Below are 22,112 nucleotides of genomic sequence, written 5' to 3'. Positions count from 1 at the left end.
TCAATATAATGCTATGAGTTAAAGGGTCCCTTCCTAAGAGATTACAGAGGATGAATATGTTAACAATATGGGCCATTACTTGACTTACATCTCTACTCTTTGAACAGATTGTTAGGCCACATGCATGCTAAGTGTACTCATTACTGCACCCTTCAGTCTGTTACAGGGTGCAATTGTTAAACATTTCATCAGGAAATTGCAAGTACAGCTGTAAAGTTCTTTATTGTTGGGAAGCCTTCATTGCTATAGTACTTACTAGGTATTTGCCACCAGCTTGTAAAATCTACAAGCCATGTTTCACAGTAACCTCTTTAACATTAAGCATTACTGAAACAATTTAGTGGAAGAGAGCATTTAGGAGGTGATAATAAGGAATACAGGCCCGATGTTTTCATGAAGAAGTCTACCTATGCCATTTCTACTATTGTTGAGATCTTTTTATGATACTAAAAAATAATCTCCTCCTTTAGGGATGTATGTCTTTCTTTAGTCTTTAACTGTTTAAAATATATTAGACTGATGCAAAAGTAATTGCGGTTTTAATAAGATATACATAGCCTGATTACATTTTCTTTTCAGGAGTGTTTGAAATGACTTGAAAGCTGCTGCAGGTAGATGTTGTTCAAATGATTATCCCCAGTGAAATTCATCTCCAAAGACAGGATTTGTGAAACTAAAAGGGAGAAGGTTGAGGAGACAGATGGTGTTTATAGTACATTTAAAACCTCAGCATTAACTTTAAAACAGGAGGACTTAAGGCCTTGGCAGCATCCCAAAACCAAACTATTTTCCATTGATTGGTATGAATCATTTTCTCTCTTTGGTGTCTGTACTTTTTCCACCATACACACCACTTAAGTGCCAACAAATCTGCAATTGACCTTTTCACAGCTCTATGCTGAGATGCCTACCAAGGTGTTTCTAATCCTTGTCAATTTCTTTCCAGACAGAGCTTTTTGTACATGCCTTCAAGGATCAACTTGTCAGGAGTGCTCTTTTAGCACTCTACACTGCAAGGCCAGGCGGCGTTCTTAAGAAACCCCCATCTCCTAAGAGCAGCACAGAGGAGAGCAGTCCCCAAGAGCAACCCCCACTGATGAGACGGCAGGACTCCATACCACATCATTCAGACTACGATGAGGAAGAGTGGGTAAGTCTCTTGTATATCACGTGCCTCTCAATGTTTAGCAATGAGAAATAAGGTAGGAATGATCAGATAACTCTGCTTTTCATTTTAAAAAATGGAAAAAAGTTATAACACAGATTGTGGATAAATAGGTCACATTTTTCCTTAGGGGCAATATTTTTTGGAAGTTGAAATCCTGATAAAATTTATTTGCTAGCCAATGAATTATATGTATAAGTGAGAATCTGTCATCAAAGATGCCACAGTTACAAGACTCTATGTTTCCTTATTTATTGCCAAGCTATATAAAACCATGAAAGTTATTTTTTAGAAAAAGATTAACAAATCCTCCATGTTACTACTACTTGGATGCAACAAGTATTTTCATTGTTGCAATCCAGTGTTTTGGTTCTGGAAGTACTGTTTTAAAGTATTCACATTTAAATGACTGTAGACATAGATATTTCGCAAATTTCTCTCGCTCAAGATTCTATAATGTAAGAGGCTGCTCTAGGTGCTCTAAAATTTACAGAAGAATGGCCCCATAAAAGGATATGAAAAAATAACTAGGAAAGATGAATAAACAAAGGAAATAAATATGGTGAGAGAGATTCTAGTTGGGCCGAATACGACGGGAGAAACGTGAAGGTTCACCGTGGCAGAGGAATGGGGAATTATTACTGAATCGATACATATAAATTATTCAAGAATTCTCCAAAGTATATGCATATTACACACACACACACACACACACACACACACACAAAGGGAAATCTATTACCGTATCATATGTATAAGAAAAAAATAGTGTATTAGCTGTATTAGATGTTAAGTTTTTAGTTAACAATTACTTATTGCCACCCTAGACTTTAAGAATATTTGGGGAGTAAATAACTTAAAAGGCATAGGCATCTCAGAAAAAAAAAATGTTATCTGAAAGGCTGTGAGGTGATGCCTGCTTTTTCTTTTGGTAAAATTTCTATCACAAAAAGGATAGAGCTGGACTCCAAGAGGTAAATGCTGAGTAAGTGTTTGTCGTTGGTGATTAAAATTGTGTTTCTCCCAATGAAGCGTTTTCAAAGAGCAAATATTTCTTTCTCCCTTTTACCTTCACCTTCTTCAATTTTTTTTCACAGTTCCAAGTGTACACACCTCTTAACCTCTCCGAAGTTCAATTTTCTCAACTGTAAAATGAAAATAACAGCACATGTTCTGTTAGCTCTTAGAGTGGTCATGAAATCAATGATTTACCCATGTTATGATGCTCCATTTCCTGGAAAGGCCAAGGCAAATGTATTATATTACTTTAGTATTATTGTTATATGTTTCTTAAGTAATATAAAGTATATAATCTTGTTGTGAAGATTAATACTATCCCTTGAGATAAGTGGGGGGAATTAGATATGTCGTACAATATGGACTGTGAATTTTGAAGAGTTCAAGTGTATACAGAAAGGAAGATATATTTTAATAAACATCCAGTGTTAACCTTTTGACAAATAATTGCCATTTTATATTAAATCAAGTGAGAATTTTGGAATTTTTCCCCCTCATTTTAACTCACTATGTTTTACAAACCCTCCTCCTTACCTTGACCCCCTCCTCCTGTTGAAAATAGTCCCTCTCCTTCCTTCCTTGTTTCCTTTTCTTTAGATAATTTTTGAAACCTTTTATTTAGTAAGTATTTCCAGTGGGAAGGCAAGTAATGTTAGATCCTTACTTCTTGCAGCTCAGAGCCTAGTGATAGATGAAAATATGCTAACAAATAGTTACAACATTTTGCAACAAAGCTTAGAAAGAGACTTGATAGAAGACAGTTTCTGCTAATATGACTTCAACTCAAAATTTTAAGTCCAGAACTGTCTTATGATGGGCAAAGAAGGAAGAAAGTGGGGACTGTATCATTAGCTGAGAAGGTTTACAGAGAACTATTCCCTCCAGTGTTACTGAGTACCTGTTCTGCCTTATTCACTGTGCCACATGCTGGGGACACAGGTGAACAACCTGGGCCCTCAGTTACTCCACAGCCTATTCAGTTCTGTAGAAAGACAATGGCAATCGCAGTGCAGCCTTAGAGATGTACATGGGATACAGCAAGAATGTGGTAGCCATAGTGGTGTTTCCAGAAGTAACTCTGGAGATTTAAATCTGAGTATAAGTTAACCATTCAAGAAAGAGGAAGGGGTGGTCTTTTAGATGGGACATAATAGCTGACCTACAGAGAGAGGTAGTTAGTGTGTGTGTTCGTGCCTGTGTTATTATTAGTTATTTACATGTTTTGTTTTAAAGTGAGTAAAATTTGAGCATGTTATATTCCAAGGCTATGTGAGAGGCACAGAGGTGATAACTGATGGAGCAAGGTCCTTACAAGAGAAGGAGGAAAGTCAATGGTAGGGCCCAGGTGGAAGAACAGGCCCTTCTCTTGAGACTGCAGGGAGGATGTGAAGATATGAGGGTTGGTGGGGCTGGATGGCTGCTTTTATCAGTAAAGTAGAATCCTGTGCTAAGAGAAAAAGACGGGGAGGACTGGAGGAAGTGAGTGGTGAAGGTTTCAAATAGGCACCGAAGAAATGAGTACTTGAGGTCATGAATAACATGTGAAAAATTTGAGGCTTTGTGTTGGGCCAGCCAAGGCTGGAGTACCAGCTGGCATGGTTGTTTGTTTAGCATTCATTATTCTTTTGGGAATATTTTGCTAGTCTTCACACCAGGAAAAACGTCTTCCTGATTCTTTTCTCCAGTAGATGAAGGGGTGACATCTCAGTTTCTTTTGCTGTCCTTCAAAAGGCAAAAGGAGTCGGGTAATAATGAAGGGTTGCATTACTCTCTGCGTCTCCTTTCCTGTCATTTCTAAGCCTCCTTCAGAACTCGTCGTTTCTGGAAAGCATATAAAAGCTTTGTCTAAATTTACCATAATTACAAGAAGAATCTTTCCCACTCAGAAAAGTTACTTCTAATTCTCTCCTTCTATTATAATTTTACTCTTTTTGCAAACAATAACCGAGTTTGATTGGTGTATAACATTTTCATCGATTTTCCTTAGCATCCACTTTCTACTGAAAACATTCCTTCATCAAGGGATAAAAATCCCTTATAAAAAGATAGAAACAATATTTCACCAGAGTCATAACCATTTAACATTATTCTCAAAGCTTTATCTAACTTTGATAAATTGAGCAAAACTAAAGAAAATGTAGCTAATTGAAAATGCCTTTAGAGACTGTGGCATTAAATGAATTAGAAACATAACTTTGTGTACTCCCTTTTTAATTAGTTGTTAGAAAAGTTTCAGTTCTGATTACAAGTCTAGTCAACGCTGGAAGTAATTCAGTATTTTAAATTAATGTAATTGGGTTTCTGTGATATTATGTGAAGATACTCCCTGATCACTTAAATTGGCTTACGTTTGCAAATAAGGTTACAGTAACTCCATTAAGCATTTTTTGTTAGTTTTACTTAATTTCTGATAGTGACTGTAATAATTACCCAACTTGGACAATTGTATTTAGCTTCTTATAATAAGTATTTGACAAGCAAATAAATGTTATTAGATTACTCTTAAATCCTACCCGGTTGATGCAGGTAAGAACCATTCTTTTGAAGTCAAAAAAGAAAATCCTGTCCACTCTAAATCACTATGAGGCTGTCGTTTCTCTTTTCAACTTGTTTTGTTGACAAAATTGATGGCATATGAATCTGGGTAATAATTATATAGTAAATATGGTAAAGATTGAAACTAAAATGAATGTTTACAAAAAAGTCCGTTATTTGCTGAATTTTACTTATTAAATAAAGGAATGCTTCAAGGGTTTATTTTCCTGAAAAGTTAGTAAACAATTAAACCCCAAAGGAATATTTGGTTTTGTCTAACAATCTGTGCCAAGGAATAGACTAACATAGCATTCTCTTTTAGCCAGTTAAGATGACATATTACTTTTCTTTCTCTACATCTCTGCAACAGATGCTTCCAGCAGCTGGGGTTCCAAGATTAGTTTGTCCAAAATATGAAAGCATGTCATTTAACCAAACTATTAAGTTGACCTAGTTTTTGTGATTTCTAATAATTCTGAAATTCTGTGGAACACTGTGATTTAATTTCAAAGTTACTATAGGTTAAGGGCTAAATCTGCCTACTTCTATTCAAATCAATTGTTTAAAAAGAAACTTCTGATCCTTTGTATTCTGATCTATTCTAGCAAAGTGAAAAACAATTCTTAGTATTTAGACATATACAAAGCCCATTTTTAATTGAATACATTTCTATATCAAGTGGCATTTCAGCATCCAAATTATCCAATTAATTCCTTTCATGTTACAAATATAAACCAAATTTAAAATTTTAGTCTTCATTCTTAAGCTAGGCAAACATTTACTATTTCTTATTATGTTAAATGTGTTTATGTTACCTAAACACAATGGATGATCCATCCATATTAATTTTTCAATAATTTTATAGACTTTAGAAACAATAACACAAATTTGTAGTAATATTTATGTAAAACATCCTATTAATAAACTCCATAGATAACCTAAAAATTTATGGCCATTCTGTAACTCAATACTACCAAAGATTGTGTTTGGGAATATGATTTATATGAACCATCTTCTGATATATTCCTTACAAATTTTATACAGTTCATTTTGTACTATACTATTCTCTAATGATGCCTACAGCAAATGTGAATGCTTAACCCATTTATTCCTGAGGTTGCAATTTTTAAATTTCTGCATGAGTGAAAAATCAGACCTTGGCGTGACCTTGAGCAGTAGGATATAAATAACTCAGCATGCTTAGCATTCCAATAATGGAACACTAGGCATAAGAGCATCAAGCTTGACAGGAGTATTGAAGAGCTATTTATACTGCCATAATTGGTAGCAGTGAGCATAGACAGTTGCAAGCATTGTTAATTGTTGAGGACAAAGCATATTTAGCCAGGTATCTCCAGAGGAAATCTATAGTGATCTATATTCTCAACTTCTCTTGTCCAACTACTCTGTCCATCTTAGAAAACTACCTCTACAGAAAAACATTGAGAATATGCATAATGCAGAGGTACCTGTGAAAATTAATATTCAAAAGATTTTGTTCAGTTATCTAATTGGCTACATGTGATTTAAAACCATTGTCCTGATCTTAATAAGGAGATAAATCATTCTCATTCTTTAGAAGTAACAATTTTTTATAGACTACTTGATATTAATCTATGATTAAACTTTTTCAAAGCAACACCTTATAACTTGGTAACCTAAATGAGTCTTATCTCTACTAACATGTGGCCATTTACTTCCAAATTTTGTAAGTGATAGATGCATATATATGTGTGTATAGATATTAGTATATATGTATATATATCCAACTTCAAATCATTTTGTATAATGAAGCATTATTCTTATATTACATGAACACATAGCCTAGTGAACACTGATTATAATCAGTTGTTTATATGTCTGTTTTCTCCATGTGTTCATGAACTTTATAAACTCTAATAGGAAAAAAACAATGTCTCATTCACTGTTGCATTTACACAGTTAGTGAAGCGTGTGAACACAAAAGGTACTCAATACACATTTACAGAATAAATTAATGTCTTTGAAATTTGTCAGCAGATGGTTATTTTTATTTGTCTTCTTATTTTGAAACAGAATATTTCAACTTAATATAATTCTGCCCTATGTCCAGTAGCTTTTCTCCCACTATAATTCATGAGTCCTTTTGAGGATTTTGTTTCTCCCCTCCAGTGAAGAGTACCCAGTTATGTCCTTCTCTTCTTAGTTCTTATTTCCCAGTGTCTTAATTAGCTCTAAGATGACTATTCTAGCCATCTGCAAAATATCCCCCTCTCCCTAGTGCATATTTCCTAGTGTCTTAATCAACTCTGTAGTGACTATTTAAGTCATCTTCAAAATATCTTCAAATATAGAAAGTGGTAAAATTCAAGATAGACACAGAAAATCAGAGATGACCAAAGCTAAGGTCATGACTAATGAAGGACTTCAGAAGCCTCCAGAAACCAGTGGTGGCAACTTTATTTAATTATTCATGTGCAGATTACAAAGGTTCTAGTTACACAGGAGTAATTTCTTCAGATGTTTCCCAGCAAATATAAATTGAAAGTAACTATTTGCCCCTTGTCTCAGCTTTTTTTTTTTTTTATCCCTAAGTCACACATAATAGGGTTGTATGGTTTTGTTAATCTTAAAAGGAGGAGGGAACACTCAAAGCATTCACTGTCACCATCAGAAAGGGCAGTCAAAGGCAGGGAGAATGGGGCCAGTTGTTCCCTATGTGGCAACTGAATGTGTTCTATCCTCTGTTTTCTTGATGGATGGGAAACATTCCTGAACTTCTCCAGTCTATATCACCCCAGAGAAATGTGCTTTGAATACTTATCCAATATGAAGGTCCACAAAAGGTGATTAAGCAAAGTTCATGACTGTCCATTAAAATGCACAAATGTTCTATTAAAGAAAAGAAACCCCTGATGAGATCTTTATGTGCATGCATATTCATGAAATCCTGCCAATTTCTAGATTTTCCCACATGCAGTTAATATTTTCACCTTCAGTCCCCTCTTTTATAACACCTAACATATCCTATACATCCTAGCTCAATGTCTGTTTCAGAGTTAATGTAGGAATAAGTGAATGGATAGACTTGCTGAATCAGCAGCTCGTCCTCCAATTCAAACCTGTATTTTAATAGGTAGTTTATTTCTATTAATATAATGAAATAATGTAATGATTATGTAAAATAATGTAATGATTTTCCTGCAGTTCTGTATTGGATACCATCATCTCCCTTGGATATTTTCTAGACATTTATAATGCCTGGTTCAATATCAGGTATTTTGATGTGCCTGTGTATAATGAATGTGCAAACCTGCATACATACACTTTAGAAATGTATTATTACATTCAAATCAAGTGCCCTCAAAGTTTAATATATTTTATTTTGAATAATGAGTTATTGTTTCCCAAACAGAAAATTTTTTACTCCAAAATTTAGTGAATAAGTAAAGAAAACACTATGGTGTATATAGGCAGACTGTTGGCTTGATTTATTAAGGTACATACAATTAAAAAGAATTAGTGTTTGAAAATGGTTGTGCACAGCACACTAACTGATAATGTCATACAATTCAACCAGTTGTGCAAGTATCTAATGGTGTGCAGATAGCATCCAGTTACCAATTTAAAGTGAAAAGCTTTAGTCAATCAGTGGAATTTTTTCACTTATTATTAAACAAATGCATTGTTTAATATTTGCACTGAATTGAAAGCTTTAGCGTGATGTGGCATTTATTAGGTTGAATGTAGCCATTCAGAGTAGGAACTTGGTTCTAAATTCAGTTTGAAGATGCATGTAATGAGAACTTCTCATAGTATCATTTCTTTTTACTACCAAATAACAGATTAGTAAGTCAGTCAATAGATATTCAATAAGTATAAACAGTGTGCAGCAGTGGTATAGGCACTTATATGAAACCGGACCTTAACAGTCATATCGTCTCATTTAAGTAAGATGACTAGCACTCATAAAATGAACACAGGTATTGAAAGATATCCCAAGGATGCAAGTGGTTGTGTGATACACATTAAAAATGCCAATCCAAGTGTGGTGGCAGACACCTGTCGTCTCAGTTACTTGGGAGACTGACGCAGGAAGATTGCTTAAGCCTAGGTGTTCGAGGTTGCAGTGAGCTATGATTGCCCCACTGCATTCTGGTCTGGGCAACAGAGGGAGATCTTATCTCTAAAAATAAAGGAAGAAGAAGAAATTATGAAATTTAAAATTGCCAAAAATATTCAGAGAGTGGTTATGTGACAGTCAGAAAAGATAGAGGAATCACCCCCTTTTTCTTTCTTTTATTCCTGTATCCATTCTTCTTTTATTCATCCATTTCCTCTCTAGGACCAAGACACGAGAATAAAATGATTAAAAAATAATAGTCATTTCATTTATAGAGCACACAGTTTATTAAAAAGAAAAAAAAGCATGTTAGGCAAAGAGAAAGGAGAGAAGCATGAAACATTCTTGGAGATGGTGAGATTTGAAAGGGGAAGAATTTAAATTGATGGAAGATAATGGAGAAAGTATACTAGGTATAAAAGCCAACATGTTTCAAGATATTAGAAATATTAGATCTTCCAAAGTTTCCTTCAAATCTTTGATGTTTAGCACTGAACTGGTGTATAGCAGATGTCTAGTAAATATATGTTGATTTAATGTAACAGCATGTTTCTAAGACCACAAGAAGACATCTGGATGAAAGTTTCATTTTGAAGACTAATGAGAAATAAGGATTATCTAGGTCTACCCAACTATAGATGTACAGGCTGAGAGAAGAATGTAATATTGGCTATAGTACTAAGCCTGCTTTTGATTAGAAATAATCAGATGAAGGGGGTGATCAGTGAAGATTAATGTGGCACTTATAGATAGACCTGATTTTGTGATAGCCAATAATACAAGCATGGGAAAAATCCAAGCCAGGGGAATATGGAGAGGTCAAAATTGGAGAAACAATGGCTAATTGAGTCCATATCTGTTACAGGGGATTTATTTTCAAGATGAGGCCAGAAGTGAATTTTAAACTGAATGTAGTTACTGGGAGATGAAGGTCAGGTATTTTTACATGAGGAAATAGGTGAAGTTAAAGCAGGAGGACCAATAGGAAGCAAAGATCAGGGAATCCCATCTGGTGGATGTTTACATGTCTGGCTATTTTTAGTGAATGTGTGTGTGTGTGTTGATGTGTGTATGTTGATATGTGGTGTGTGTGTGTGTGGGTGTGAGTGTGTGTGAAAGAGACAGATACCATGGGCTATACACTTGCCAGTTTGAAACACAGAATATTTTAAGTGCAACTCAATTTACCTAACAGTCTGGATAAAGGGTTCAGGGAGAAAAGCTATCCAGCTCTTGAAAGAACAAAGGTTTTCAGTATTACAGACCTTGGCCAGTATAGAGCATATTGCTCTCTATCAAAATCAAGGATAAATGGAAGCTTCTTTTTAAAGATGGGATTGGCCTTGTTAATTCACTGACTGTTTCTAATCGAAGTCCTCAGAAATTGATACTGACAAGTGAGAAATTATTCCGGAAATATAGATACATCAGGGCTATTTTGTGCATCTATATCAGCTCTGGCTTAGTGTTCACATTCTTTCTGATCAAAAATTGGCCTTAGAAAAAGTTGTTCAGCTAAGCATTATGGAATATATTTTTTAACTTAAAATATATACTGCTCCAAAGCAGTCAGGATTTCTCTTGATGCTACTAAACTCATAATTGTGTGACATGCTGAGTCACCATCATGCTGCCTGCCTTCATGGCTCACTCTGCCAGGTATAATGTCCCCGTGGCTACATCTGTCAACATTTCTGCATCTACTGCCAGTGGGTTTGACCTGCATGTTAGCTTAAGTTGTAACCCAGAAATAAAAGAGCACCTGACTCAGAGTGAAATAAATATTGCTGCTGGTTCCCCACTGACTCTATGCCCTCATTGACCAGGAAAAGTTTATAGCCAGTTCACCTCCAAGGAGTAGGGTTGTTGTGAAGGCTCCATGGAGGTTAAATATACCAATTTAGGCTCCACTGAATAAAGATTAGACTTTAACCTACCGATTCCCCATTACTTCTTTCATACAGTAGGGGACCTAGCAAGATAATGGCTGCTATTTCTGGGGAAAAGGCCCAGCAATCCATTTCTCTGATAGGTGGTAGTAGTTTTTAATCCTCTCATGTGGCGGGGAGCTAAGCAGGATCTGGAGGGGCTGGAAGCACCACGTACTGCAGCCACATTCTTATGCTACTATTGTCTTCCCTCTAATCAGCCTTTCTTCATCATGGGAGCAATCTGAAACTAATTGTGTGATTTTAGTAGAGAAGAAAGAAGAGTAGGCCCTAGCCCCATACCAGCAATCTAGGCACAAGGCATTTCCCCTGTGGACTGGCACAGTGAGTAAAAATCATCAGAATGAGAATGTATTTGTGCTGGTAACTTTCCTCTGTGTATGTTTTCACAGAGATATAATGGAAAGGGGCTTGTTTAAGAAAAAACTCAGATATCCAAGGCTTCCCTTTAAAAATCTTTCTTACCCTTCTCTAGCAACCTAGTTCAAAACAATTGACTACCATGTACTCCAGTCTCCTAGTAATTGAATAATCACCTTTCCTCCTTGTTATCTGCACCCTGCTTTATATCCTGGTCACATGAATGGATCTGGGGCCTTGATCCTGATACTCCTTTATTAATGCAGGTCACTTATGTCCTTTGTGCCAAACTGAATGACCCTTTAACCAAATGATAGAGCACTATCCCTGCTTGTAAGACACCTTTGATCTCAGACTTGAGGGTACATGGGATGGGACCAACCAGTTCATTTTGTAGACTTATCTCTTCTCACATTTAAGTCTCAGATAACTAAAACCTAGTCTTGCTCCTGTAAGGTGGCACACACCTCTACCTCACCCTTCCTGGGCTCCTTTATTCTGGTTTTTTTTTTTTTTTTTCCTGCATAGTTTGTTCTACTGTGTACCCCATTTCTGTGGAAAATCATAGTGGGAGAATCAAATCTTTGGAACCAAACCGAATGGAAGTTCTAGTCCATTTATACCATTTTAATGTTGAATGTTATTAAACATCTCTTACAAGAAGTTTTATCTCTAAAAACTGAGTCAATAACAGTAACTTTATTTGGTGGCTTTTGAACATTAAATTAGCTAATGTGCATATACAAAATGAATATAAATATAGCCTTTCATCTGTCTTTGGAGTCACCTCCTTCTCTTCCCTCTCTTACTTCCTCCCTCTTTCTCCACCTGCCTTCTTTCCTTTCCTCCAACAAAAATTACTGAGAGCCAGACCCTGTGCCACAAACCAAGAACACAGTTCTCAAATAACTCAGTCTAATATTAGAGACAGAAACACACATCAGTAACTTTATTAACTGCTACTAAGTAGTAATAACGACTTAGTAAAGACCATAAAAGAGAAGGAGGCCATGACCAGCAAGGCTGAATTCTCTCACCACCAGATAGGCAGCATTTCCTCTCCAACAGACAAGGAATAGGAGGAGTCTGCTTAGGGTCTGCTGTTGAGTGTCCCCTCAAGCAAAAATTTGATTATGCATTAATTGTGTATTAGTATCACAGAAGAGACTGCTCAACTTCCCACCCCCAACAAATATTTGTCTCATCTTGTGTCCTCTAAACATTAATGACTAAATTTTTTTTATTCTGCCTACCGTATATAGCCCTTTATGACATGCTGATTGGTTTTAGCCAATGAACATGCTTCATTTTGCTCCTCAGACCAACAAAGATCTCTTTGCAGGCTACAAAGGTGACTTTTCTACCAGCAAAATCTTATAACCTGAGCTGTTTGGAAAGGAAGAACAATATATACGTGTGAATGTCAAATTATCTTTTAAATACTTTTATTTTCAGGCTCTTCAGAGATGTAATTAAGAGAAGTTGATCTATCTCTTACATTCCTTTATGTAAGAAAAGCAACATGCAATGCGACTTGATCTTTGATCAAAATATAAAGTTCCCTGAGGTGCAGTGGCTCCCACTTGTAATCCCAGCACTTTGGGAGGCTGAGGTGGGTGGATCACTTGAGCCCAGGAGTTCAAGATCAGTCTGGGCAACATAGTAAAACCCCATCTCTGCAAAAATTGCAAAAATTACTTCGGCTTGGTGGCGCACTTGTGGTCCCAGCTACTTGGGAGACTGAGGTGGGAGGATCATTTGATCATTTGATCATTTGATCGGGAGATCAAGGCTGCAGTGAGCCAACTGTGTCACATACGCGCACACACACACATAAACACACACACAAGTTGTTTTCAACATGGACAATAGGAAGAGAGTTGACAACTTATGTACAAAGCTAATCTGAAAAATTGAGAGGAATCTGCTCCCCCCCCTTTTTTTTCCTCAGTAGCAGAGTTGATTTCCAGTTTTAGCTGGACAGTTGTTTCATTTTTCAATTTGATCACCTTAAAGATGCAGTTGGTGGTAATGATTAAGACATATTCAAAAGAGAGGCCATGAGTTTGTTATTGTGCTCCAGAATGGAAGCTCCTCACCAAATCCCAATCCAACTCATGTCAAGACCATCTGGTTACTTACCTTTCCCCAGCATTTCCTCCTGGAATAAATGAGCTTCCTTAGCTCTCCTGGTTTATGGCTCAGAGGTTCCTTTACATCATTTTCTCAGACAACAGGCAGATGATGATGTAATCTATGGATGTGGTTGGTGTTTAAATTTTTCTTAGAGGTAAAGTGCTTTCAATTCTTTGTGGAAAGATCTGACTTTAGGGGAAGGATTAATAGTGGTTAATAGAATACTTCCCACTCAGCGTTACAGGGTGAGGGGAAAGCTTGATTCACTTAGGAAAGCCAGGAAGTTTTGGATGTGATTTTGCCAAATGGTAATAATTTTAACAAGTGCCGTCATAGAAAACACAACATTTGGCTCCCACTGTAGTTTGGTGAAGTAGTTAGAGCAAGAATTATCATTCCAACTGAGACGACTGGGCTTCCCCAGGGACAAAATACTTTTCTCAATGTCTCCTAGGTAGCATGTCACATAAGGATCCAAAATTACCTGCGCTAACTTTGAATGTTCTGCTTTTCTTTAAATCCCTATTACTTCCTCAGCTAAAGTAGGCATGTCTGTGCACTCCGTCTTTACAAGATAGCCATCACATAATCTCAATTCAACTTTAGTTTCTATTCCTTGATGTATCCTTTCTAAAATTAATTTGTATGTTTATGAAGTAGCAAAATTAGCTGAGGCAAAAAAAAAAAGTACATTTGAGAAAAAATATACAAACCACTAAGGAAATACTATAATTTAGTACTATCTTTACATTAAGTGGTACTCCATGTTCCTGAGATACCTCTTTTATAGAGAAAGCACCCACTGAGAGGTTGTTCTATGGTATGATGCAGGGAAAACACCATAAATCTGTCTGGATATTATGCCTGGAGAGAGAAATTAGGAGTCAGAGCTAGATGATATAGGAAGAGAAGCACGAAGGAAGTGACGAATGGCAGTCTTCTATCGTGATATATATATATTAAAAATAGTATTTAAACAATTAATAATAGCAATTTTGTGAATCAAACAATTCAGTTGCATGCATTGCCTGAAGCAAAAATTGCTAGTAATGAGAACTGGGAAGATTAGTGGCAAAGAGGCCCGTTAGTGGTACAGGTTGCTTCCTGGGAAATAAATCACTCAGAATGACTTATTATGTAGCTCTAGTGTATAATATGAAGTAGAAGTTATAAGACAGTATGGTCAGAAGTATCTGAGGAATTTGTCAAAATTTCAATTTATTGTGCTTTCCTCCTAGGGTTTCTGATTCAGTTGGTGGGACCCAGGGATCTGCATACTAATTATCCAGGCTATTCTGTTAGAAGTGGTCTAAAGACTATACTTCCAGAATTTCTAGTACCTAGAATAGTCACATTCACAGGGACAGAAAGCAGAATGATGGTTGCCAAGGGCTGGAAGAGGAAGGAATTTGAAATTCATGTGTAAGGGGTATAGAGTTTCAGTCTAGGAAGATGAAAAAGTTCTGGAAGTGGATGCTAGTAATGGGTGCATGACAATGTGAATATACTTAATGCTACTGTGAATATACTTATATATATACATATAACCAAAAATACTCCAAGAATTTCTAACACAAGAGGAGGCCATTCTTTAAAAATATTGGTGTGTCTTTGCTTTCGTAATAAGTGTTGATAAAGAGAATAGATATCTTCCATTTAAAATATCATAATTTGTGCTCTATTATGGATTAATATTGTATGATGGTCATTTCTTTATGACAGAGTGAAAATAAGGTACTAAATAAAAAGATTCATAATACTTCATTTTTGCTTTATTAAGAGAACATATATTTATTATATATCCATAGTCTGACCAAGTTAATGGGAATTTAGAGCTACTCCATCTGCATCTAATGACTACCCTTTCAAATGCTTCTCTAAAATAGATTTATCTGACTTTACCTTATCTTGTTTTTGTGATAAAAATATGTAGTGATACTCATGCTTTTTTCAGGACAGGGTGTGGGCCAACGTAGGGAAGAGCCTGAACTGCATTATTGCTATGGTGGATAAACTGATTGAAAGAGATGGCGGCAGTGAAGGCAGTGGCAGCAACAATGATGGAGAAAAGGAACCTTCATTAGCAGACTCCATCCCCTCTCACCCAAGAGGTAAGAAATCTTAATTCCCCAATCATTTACTGAGTAAACAAAATGAGAAAGTCATGATAAAATGAGATAGAAAAAGAGGAGTCAATAGTGTCTTTGATTAAAGTGCTGATAGCATGCTTTCCCACAGCTCTGGCTTGGATGATGGAAGGCTATTTATCAAATTGCATCTCAGTTGTGTTTTCGGAACTGCTAGCAATGTTCTTTTTTTTTATTCTCTTACCACATAAAAAAACCTTGAAAAAAGAAAAGTGTTTCAAGGATCTGACATAGTTTAACCTACCTTTACACATTCCTCCAAAATTTTTTTGAAGGATAAATAAGCATCTGCACTTAACTCTTAGAAACTTAGAGGCATATCAGACACAGTATCTCACAGTGGTTTCTTAACAGAGTGTAATCAGATAGGATGACTTTTGCATTATTCTGAGAAATATTTGTGTAAATTATCTCCAAAACATATAGAAATATTTGATTGTAAGGAACATGTCAGCATATTGCTCTAAAAAATATATGATAAATCTAGATTTTCATGAAACCATGCACACACATATACATGCATATACATGTGAGTGCATGTGTTTTTCTGTGGAGAGATAGGTGAGTAGGTAGGTAGATAGGTAGGCAGATACTTTCAAATGTATACCTTATTACAAAGTTGGCTAGAAAATACAAACAAATTTTTAACTACAAGTGTGTCCCTATAAATGGTTTTGAAACTTTCTTTTTGTTGATTTGATTAATGTTTGATTAATGTTGCCACAAAAACCAAGACAAATGTTTACATCTCTTTATGGCAGTAGGAACTGCTATTAGGGTTGAGTCAGACTTTTTTGATGGGTACCTTAAGTCTTCGTGGAGAATAAGCAATATTATCCTACTCTCTTCTTCTGAAATCTGTTACTTCTTTTACTTTAAAAAGAAAAGAGTCATAAGAAAATAGAAACATTTATAAAATTAGATTTATGTTTCCTCAATTTGTTTTCCTGATTTTTCATTAACCACATTTTTGTCAGGAGTTTAATTATCTCAAACATCAATCTTTCATCACTTGATTAACAGTAGAACCATTTCTAAATTATATTGTAAGCTATGGCTTCCTAAAGTATTCTTATTGTAGATGGTCCCTCTTCCTCTGTCATACATTCATATAGGTGAAACATTTATGCTAATGTTCTTTATGTTCACACCTACTTGATCTAACGGTATGTAGGGATTTTCTGTTGTTAATAATACCAGTTTTTATTAGTTAATGAATCTTGTCTAGTTTCATAACTTTACATGAATCAAAATGAAAGCTTGTCATAGCTATGTCATAAAGAAATAGCATACTTCAATTTTCTTTAATTGAACTTATATTGATCATCAAGTATGGGCCAAACACTGCTGTCCTCTAGAAAATGAGGTAAGAAGAATTCATTTTAGTGACTATGTCCATTGATAGATTTTTTTCAAGACATATAATTTTTAGCAGAAATAAGATAAGGGACACTGGATTTTGTTACATTTTTTGTTCAATGTTGCCAAAACTTCTCACTGAAGACAATAAAATTCCAAAATATTTGAAATTATAGAGTGTGTGTGTGTGTGTGTGTTTATCTTATATTTCACCAGAAGACTGCATCTGGGCAATCAAAATGCATTTTAAAAGGTAAAATATTTGGTAGATAAATCATTTGTAAGATAAGATGAGTCATTTTTATTTGAATATGAGACATTGTGTAGATATAGTCTAAAACCAAGTAGAAGTTGCTGCAAAAGTAGAATTCACAACCAGATCAATGTTGTGGATGGTTAGAGTCAAACTACAACATATTACCCACTAATTTATTTTCTTATTATCTATGTTTATTTCACTCATCATCAATTCTTTCTTGTGTTAGAATTTTTTTTTTTTTTTTTTTTTTTTTTTTTTTTTTTTGTTTTGGTTTTTTCTTTCGCCCTGGGTGGGGTGGAGTGGCCGGATCTCAGCTCACTGCAAGCTCCGCCTCCCGGGTTTACGCCATTCTCCTGCCTCAGCCTCCGGAGTAGCTGGGACCACAGGCGCCCGCCACCTCGCCCGGCTAGTTTTTTGTATTTTTTAATAGAGACGGGGTTTCACCGTGTTAGCCAGGATGGTCTCGATCTCCTGACCTTGTGATCCGCCCGTCTCAGCCTCCCAAAGTGCTGGGATTACAGGCTTGAGCCACCGCGCCCGGCTTAGAATTTTTTTTAGGAGAAGTCACTATTTAAATGTGTGAAATATGTTACTTTTGTCTGAATATTTCCTCATAACCATTCTCCAGAACGAATATTATAATGACTGTAAATGAATTCATCAAAATAGAAGCCATTATTTTAGATTTTTAAGTACTATCATAGTGCTATAATTAACATATAAGCATCTTTGATTCTCTAAGTCTTTAACTAAATTTCAGATATTTTCTCATAAATTAGATTGTGAGAACTGGAATTATTTTGTAAGGAAGAGTCGCCCACTCTCTCCTATGTATTTATTTATCCATTTTTTTAATATCAATGTGGACTGATGAATACTTATTTTTAACTTAAATTTTAATTATATTTGACATATAATTGTACATTTTTATGGGGTTCAATGTGTTGTCTCAATGTATGTGTATGTGTGGGTGAATGAAAAGCTTCTCCTTTTGCCCTCTGAAAAGTTATTGAAAAATTAACTCATAGAAAGGCAGATTTGTAAGAGAAAAGGAATATAAATTTATTGCTATCATGTGTAAGGGGAGAATCACACAGTGATTGCCTAGTATCTTAATGGGGTACAGATGCTTATATACCCAACATGTATAGGGAAAGGGAGAGGAGAGGTAGTGTGGATGATTTTAGGAAGAAAGCAAATAATTTTTAGGATAATTTAATGGGCTTGAAGAACATACAGTGGTCTGTTGGGCCTGTTGGTTTGTGACAAAAATATGTCCAGGTTTGTTGACGACTTTAGTCTTCCTCCTGGGATATGGGTTCAGTTAATAGAAACTCAAGGAATGGATCACAAGAAATTGTTTTTTGGTTTTTTGTTTGTTTTTGAAGATCTGGGCTTTACGCAGTTAAGGCAGCTTCAGCCTGTGCTTTTGAAGAGGTAGAAGATTAAGAGACATGGAGCCAAGGCAGAGGAGAAACAACTCTTCTCCTTCGTTGGTGTGCCCGGTCTTTATGTAGATAGGAAAAGTCTGTTCTAGCATCTGTTGATCTCCAAGGGCCTGTAATTCAAAATATTCATTATATCAGGGAGCCATATTTTGGGGTAAAACCCCGTGTGCTCCTTTATTACCGTATTCATCAGAGTAATTACCGTATTCATCACTTTAAACGTTTATCATTCCTTGTGGTGACAACATTCAACATCTTTTCTTCTTGTTTGAATACTTACTTTATTTGGTTAAGAATCCAATACTAATATTATTTATTTTGGACTCAAGTTGTTCTCTCTCATTCAGACTGATTTCTGTGTCCTTCTGACAACATCCTACCATATGTTGTTTACCCCCTTACTTTCTTATTTCCCTTACTGATTTTCTTACTTTTTTTACTCACTGCATTCCTCTTTGGCACCATAAGAAGCTCTAGGCTCATCTTATATTTTCCCTACCCCAGCTTCAGGTTCAGCCAATTTCTAAAAAACCCTGGTTTCATTTTATTGGAGAACAGCATTTAGAAATCAACATCTGGATGGATAGAAACATTTTGACGGTTCTCTATAACAAAAGGCACTGTAACTAACAGGATCTAAAAGAACCCTTCTAATTACAATCCTCTCAGCCTTAAATATTTTCACTTATTTCATGCCACTGTGGGTGAAAATGTCATATTGTAATTTCTTGTTTCTGTGAAGTTTGATATTATATAACATATTACTACATTCCAAAATATTATTTTTGATAATAAAATGTATTTCTTCAATAGTCCCAAATTTATTCCAGCCCATAGTTGGGGTGCAGAAGCCATTTTGCTCCTTTCTTTTTTTACAATTAATTAGTGAATTGATTAGGTGAGCAATTTAAGACATATAGTATTTGTTACAATGTATGATATGATAAAGACTGATAAGCATTTGTTGCAGCATCGTTTGTTAGTGATGTTATTCTTTATGTTGTATTACTTCTGTTTTTTTGTTTATTAGATTCTGTATCTATTTTAAATCAAATTCTGGAATTATGTTTTATTTCATAGGGTTTTGATTATTGTGATTTATGTTGGGATACATTTTTAAGTATGGAGTAAATCAATTCTATGACAGTTTTTCTTTTTTCATCACACTCCTTTATTTTTACATTGTAGCTATAATTTGTGTTTGTTTTGCTGCTGTGTACTTAACATGGCTAAACAGATGGTCATCTGAGTTGTGCTACTTTTATCCACCTTCTTACACTGTTCTATAACATACAGCTATTTCTCTTTTCAAGTTGCAAATTTTCCTTTTCATAGTATATTAATTTAGTAATATTTTAAATCTGTAGTTTTGAAGGTTTTCTGTTTGTTTGAGAACCAAGGTTTTACCGTATTTCTTTGGCTTGCTTTATAAATTTCTTTTCAGAGTAAATGCAGATAGTGCTGAGAGATGTAAAACTTTTTGTGCTATTCTGAACAGAAATAATAGAATAACTATTCCAAAGTTCTACAGCTTATGTATATTTATGTGGTTTCCTAATGAACAAAGATTGTCCTTTTATTTGTACAAACACCTTTCTAATCATCTGTTGTCTGTGTAGCACTACATGCCTTCAGTTTCGTAAACTGCTGACTCAAAGGTAAAATCAGCAAAAATTAGAATCTTAGATTTTCATGTCATCTTAAAGATTATGTAATTAAACCTCCTAAAATATGTTAAGAAGCTTATCTACAATATATCTGCCAATTTTCAACTAGCCTTTGAGGCATATCTTTAGTTGTAGAAAACTCTTTTTATTTTCTAGAGCAGCATACTCCAGACCTTGATCTTAATATGTTTTCTTTCATTTTACCCACTGGCCCAGATATCCTTTGCAATAAAAAACAAATTTACTTTTCTTTCTTTACATTAAGCCTAAGGTGTATCTGAAAGCAACCCTCATGTCCCTTTTGAATTGTCACCTTTTCAGTCATTCTTCAAAGGAATAGCTTCAAGCATAACCAATAGTTTGCATTTCTCTGAACATCTTCTAGTTTGTCTCAGCAGTCCGCAGAATTAGGCACAGTGATACAAATATGGTTTAATAGCTGCAGAGTAACCCAGGAGGACCACCTCCCTACTTTTGGGTACTATTCTAATATTAATGATATCTAAGCTGACATTCACTGTTTCAACACCCACATTTTACCACTAGTTCTATTGATATCCATAAACGTTGCTAAATTTGACCTACCCTTCAGGCTTCTAAAGATTCAAGCAACATTTAAGCAGCACTATATACTAGACATTATGAAATATTGGGGTCATGAGAAGATTAAAACAGTCTATCCCGATTCTACTGAAGAGATGGATGTCTAAACCCATAACTGACTAGTATAAAACGCCTTTGAGTACACTCTAATAAATACCTGTTTCTTTCATCCTTCATATCTACTGATCTACTCAGGATTATTTAATTCACATTTTATATGCATTTTCTGTCCATTCCTAGAAGTAACAGGTAAAAGTGATTAGAAAACAGATCTAAATAAAGATTCTTAAGGCACATCACTAAAAAGAACAGTATGCATTCAAATATGCTGGTTAATCACTACCCTTTGGGGATGTGTGTTCAACCAGCTCTCTATTCACCCATTCATATCATTGCATGGCCTATATTTCTCCATCTTTCACAAGTATATCATGAAATGCCCTATCAAAGGCCAAATATCCTATGCCATTGAATTATTTTTCCTAATCTATCCAGCTGTAAATCCTGTCAAAGATAAAGTTCCTCTGAAATAATTTTCCTTAATGAGCCCATATGGGCTTCATGTCATCGCTGTTTCTTTCAAAGGTGGTAAACATCCATGCAGATCATCGAATTAGTCCACGTATCATTGCTTAGAATTTGTTTCTAGTTTCGTGGTACTCATGTGCTTTTTGGCTTGAAAGTTTCTTTTTAACTTATAAGGCACATTCCACATTTCCTCCTGGGATCTGATAATGCACTATATTTACCTTATATTTTACATATCTCTGTCTGCCTTCAGTTAACACAATCATCTGGGCCAGTCGCTGTGGCTCACACTTATAATCTAAGCACTTTGGAATTCCAGGTGGGTGGATCACTGGAAGCCAATAATTTGAGATCAATCTGGGCAGCATAGTGAGAGCCCATCTGTATATAAAAAGTAAACAAGCAAACAAACAGACAAATGCACAGCTGTCTGCTGGTAACTACTAGAGATTTGCCAGTGATTTGTCACCAGTTATCAATGTCTTGCTGGTGCCAAAGATTTTTCATCCTAAAAGTGCACCCCAACCTTCAAATAGGAACACGTATAAGGCTGTAGTGAACTGCTCCTCTTTCCCATCTTTTGTCTTTGGTTCCCTAGATTAGCTATCTATCTAATACACTTAAAATAATTAAAGACTGTGCCGGGCCCAGTGGCTCATGCCTGTAATACCAGCACTTTGGGAGGCCGAAGTGGGTGGATCTCTTAAGGTCAGGAGTTCAAGACCAGCCTGGCCAACATGGTGAAACCCCATCTCTACTAAAAATACAAAAATTAGCTGAACATGGTAGCATGCACCTGTAGTCCCAACTACTCGGGAGGCTGAGGCTGGAGAATCA

The 22,112-nt window shown here is 35.5% G+C and overlaps 1 protein-coding gene across 4 annotated transcripts in view; it reads left to right on the top strand.

Annotated features, from left to right (window-relative positions):
- The window catches only part of INPP4B (inositol polyphosphate-4-phosphatase type II B), an 807,120-nt gene that overhangs the window by 685,974 nt on the left and 99,034 nt on the right, over nucleotides 1-22,112 (top strand). For all 4 annotated transcript variants that reach the window (XM_025386323.1, XM_025386324.1, XM_025386325.1 and 1 more), the window contains 2 exons: nucleotides 947-1,150; nucleotides 15,219-15,375. In XM_025386323.1, coding sequence (XP_025242108.1) covers nucleotides 947-1,150; nucleotides 15,219-15,375 — 361 coding nt within the window. The remainder of the gene's footprint in view (nucleotides 1-946; nucleotides 1,151-15,218; nucleotides 15,376-22,112) is intronic.

Source organism: Theropithecus gelada, chromosome 5 (genome assembly GCF_003255815.1).
Source record: "Theropithecus gelada isolate Dixy chromosome 5, Tgel_1.0, whole genome shotgun sequence".
NCBI classification, from domain to species: Eukaryota; Metazoa; Chordata; class Mammalia; order Primates; family Cercopithecidae; genus Theropithecus; species Theropithecus gelada.
Note: the sequence above shows the minus strand (reverse complement) of the source record. Positions and strands in the feature narration are given on the sequence as shown.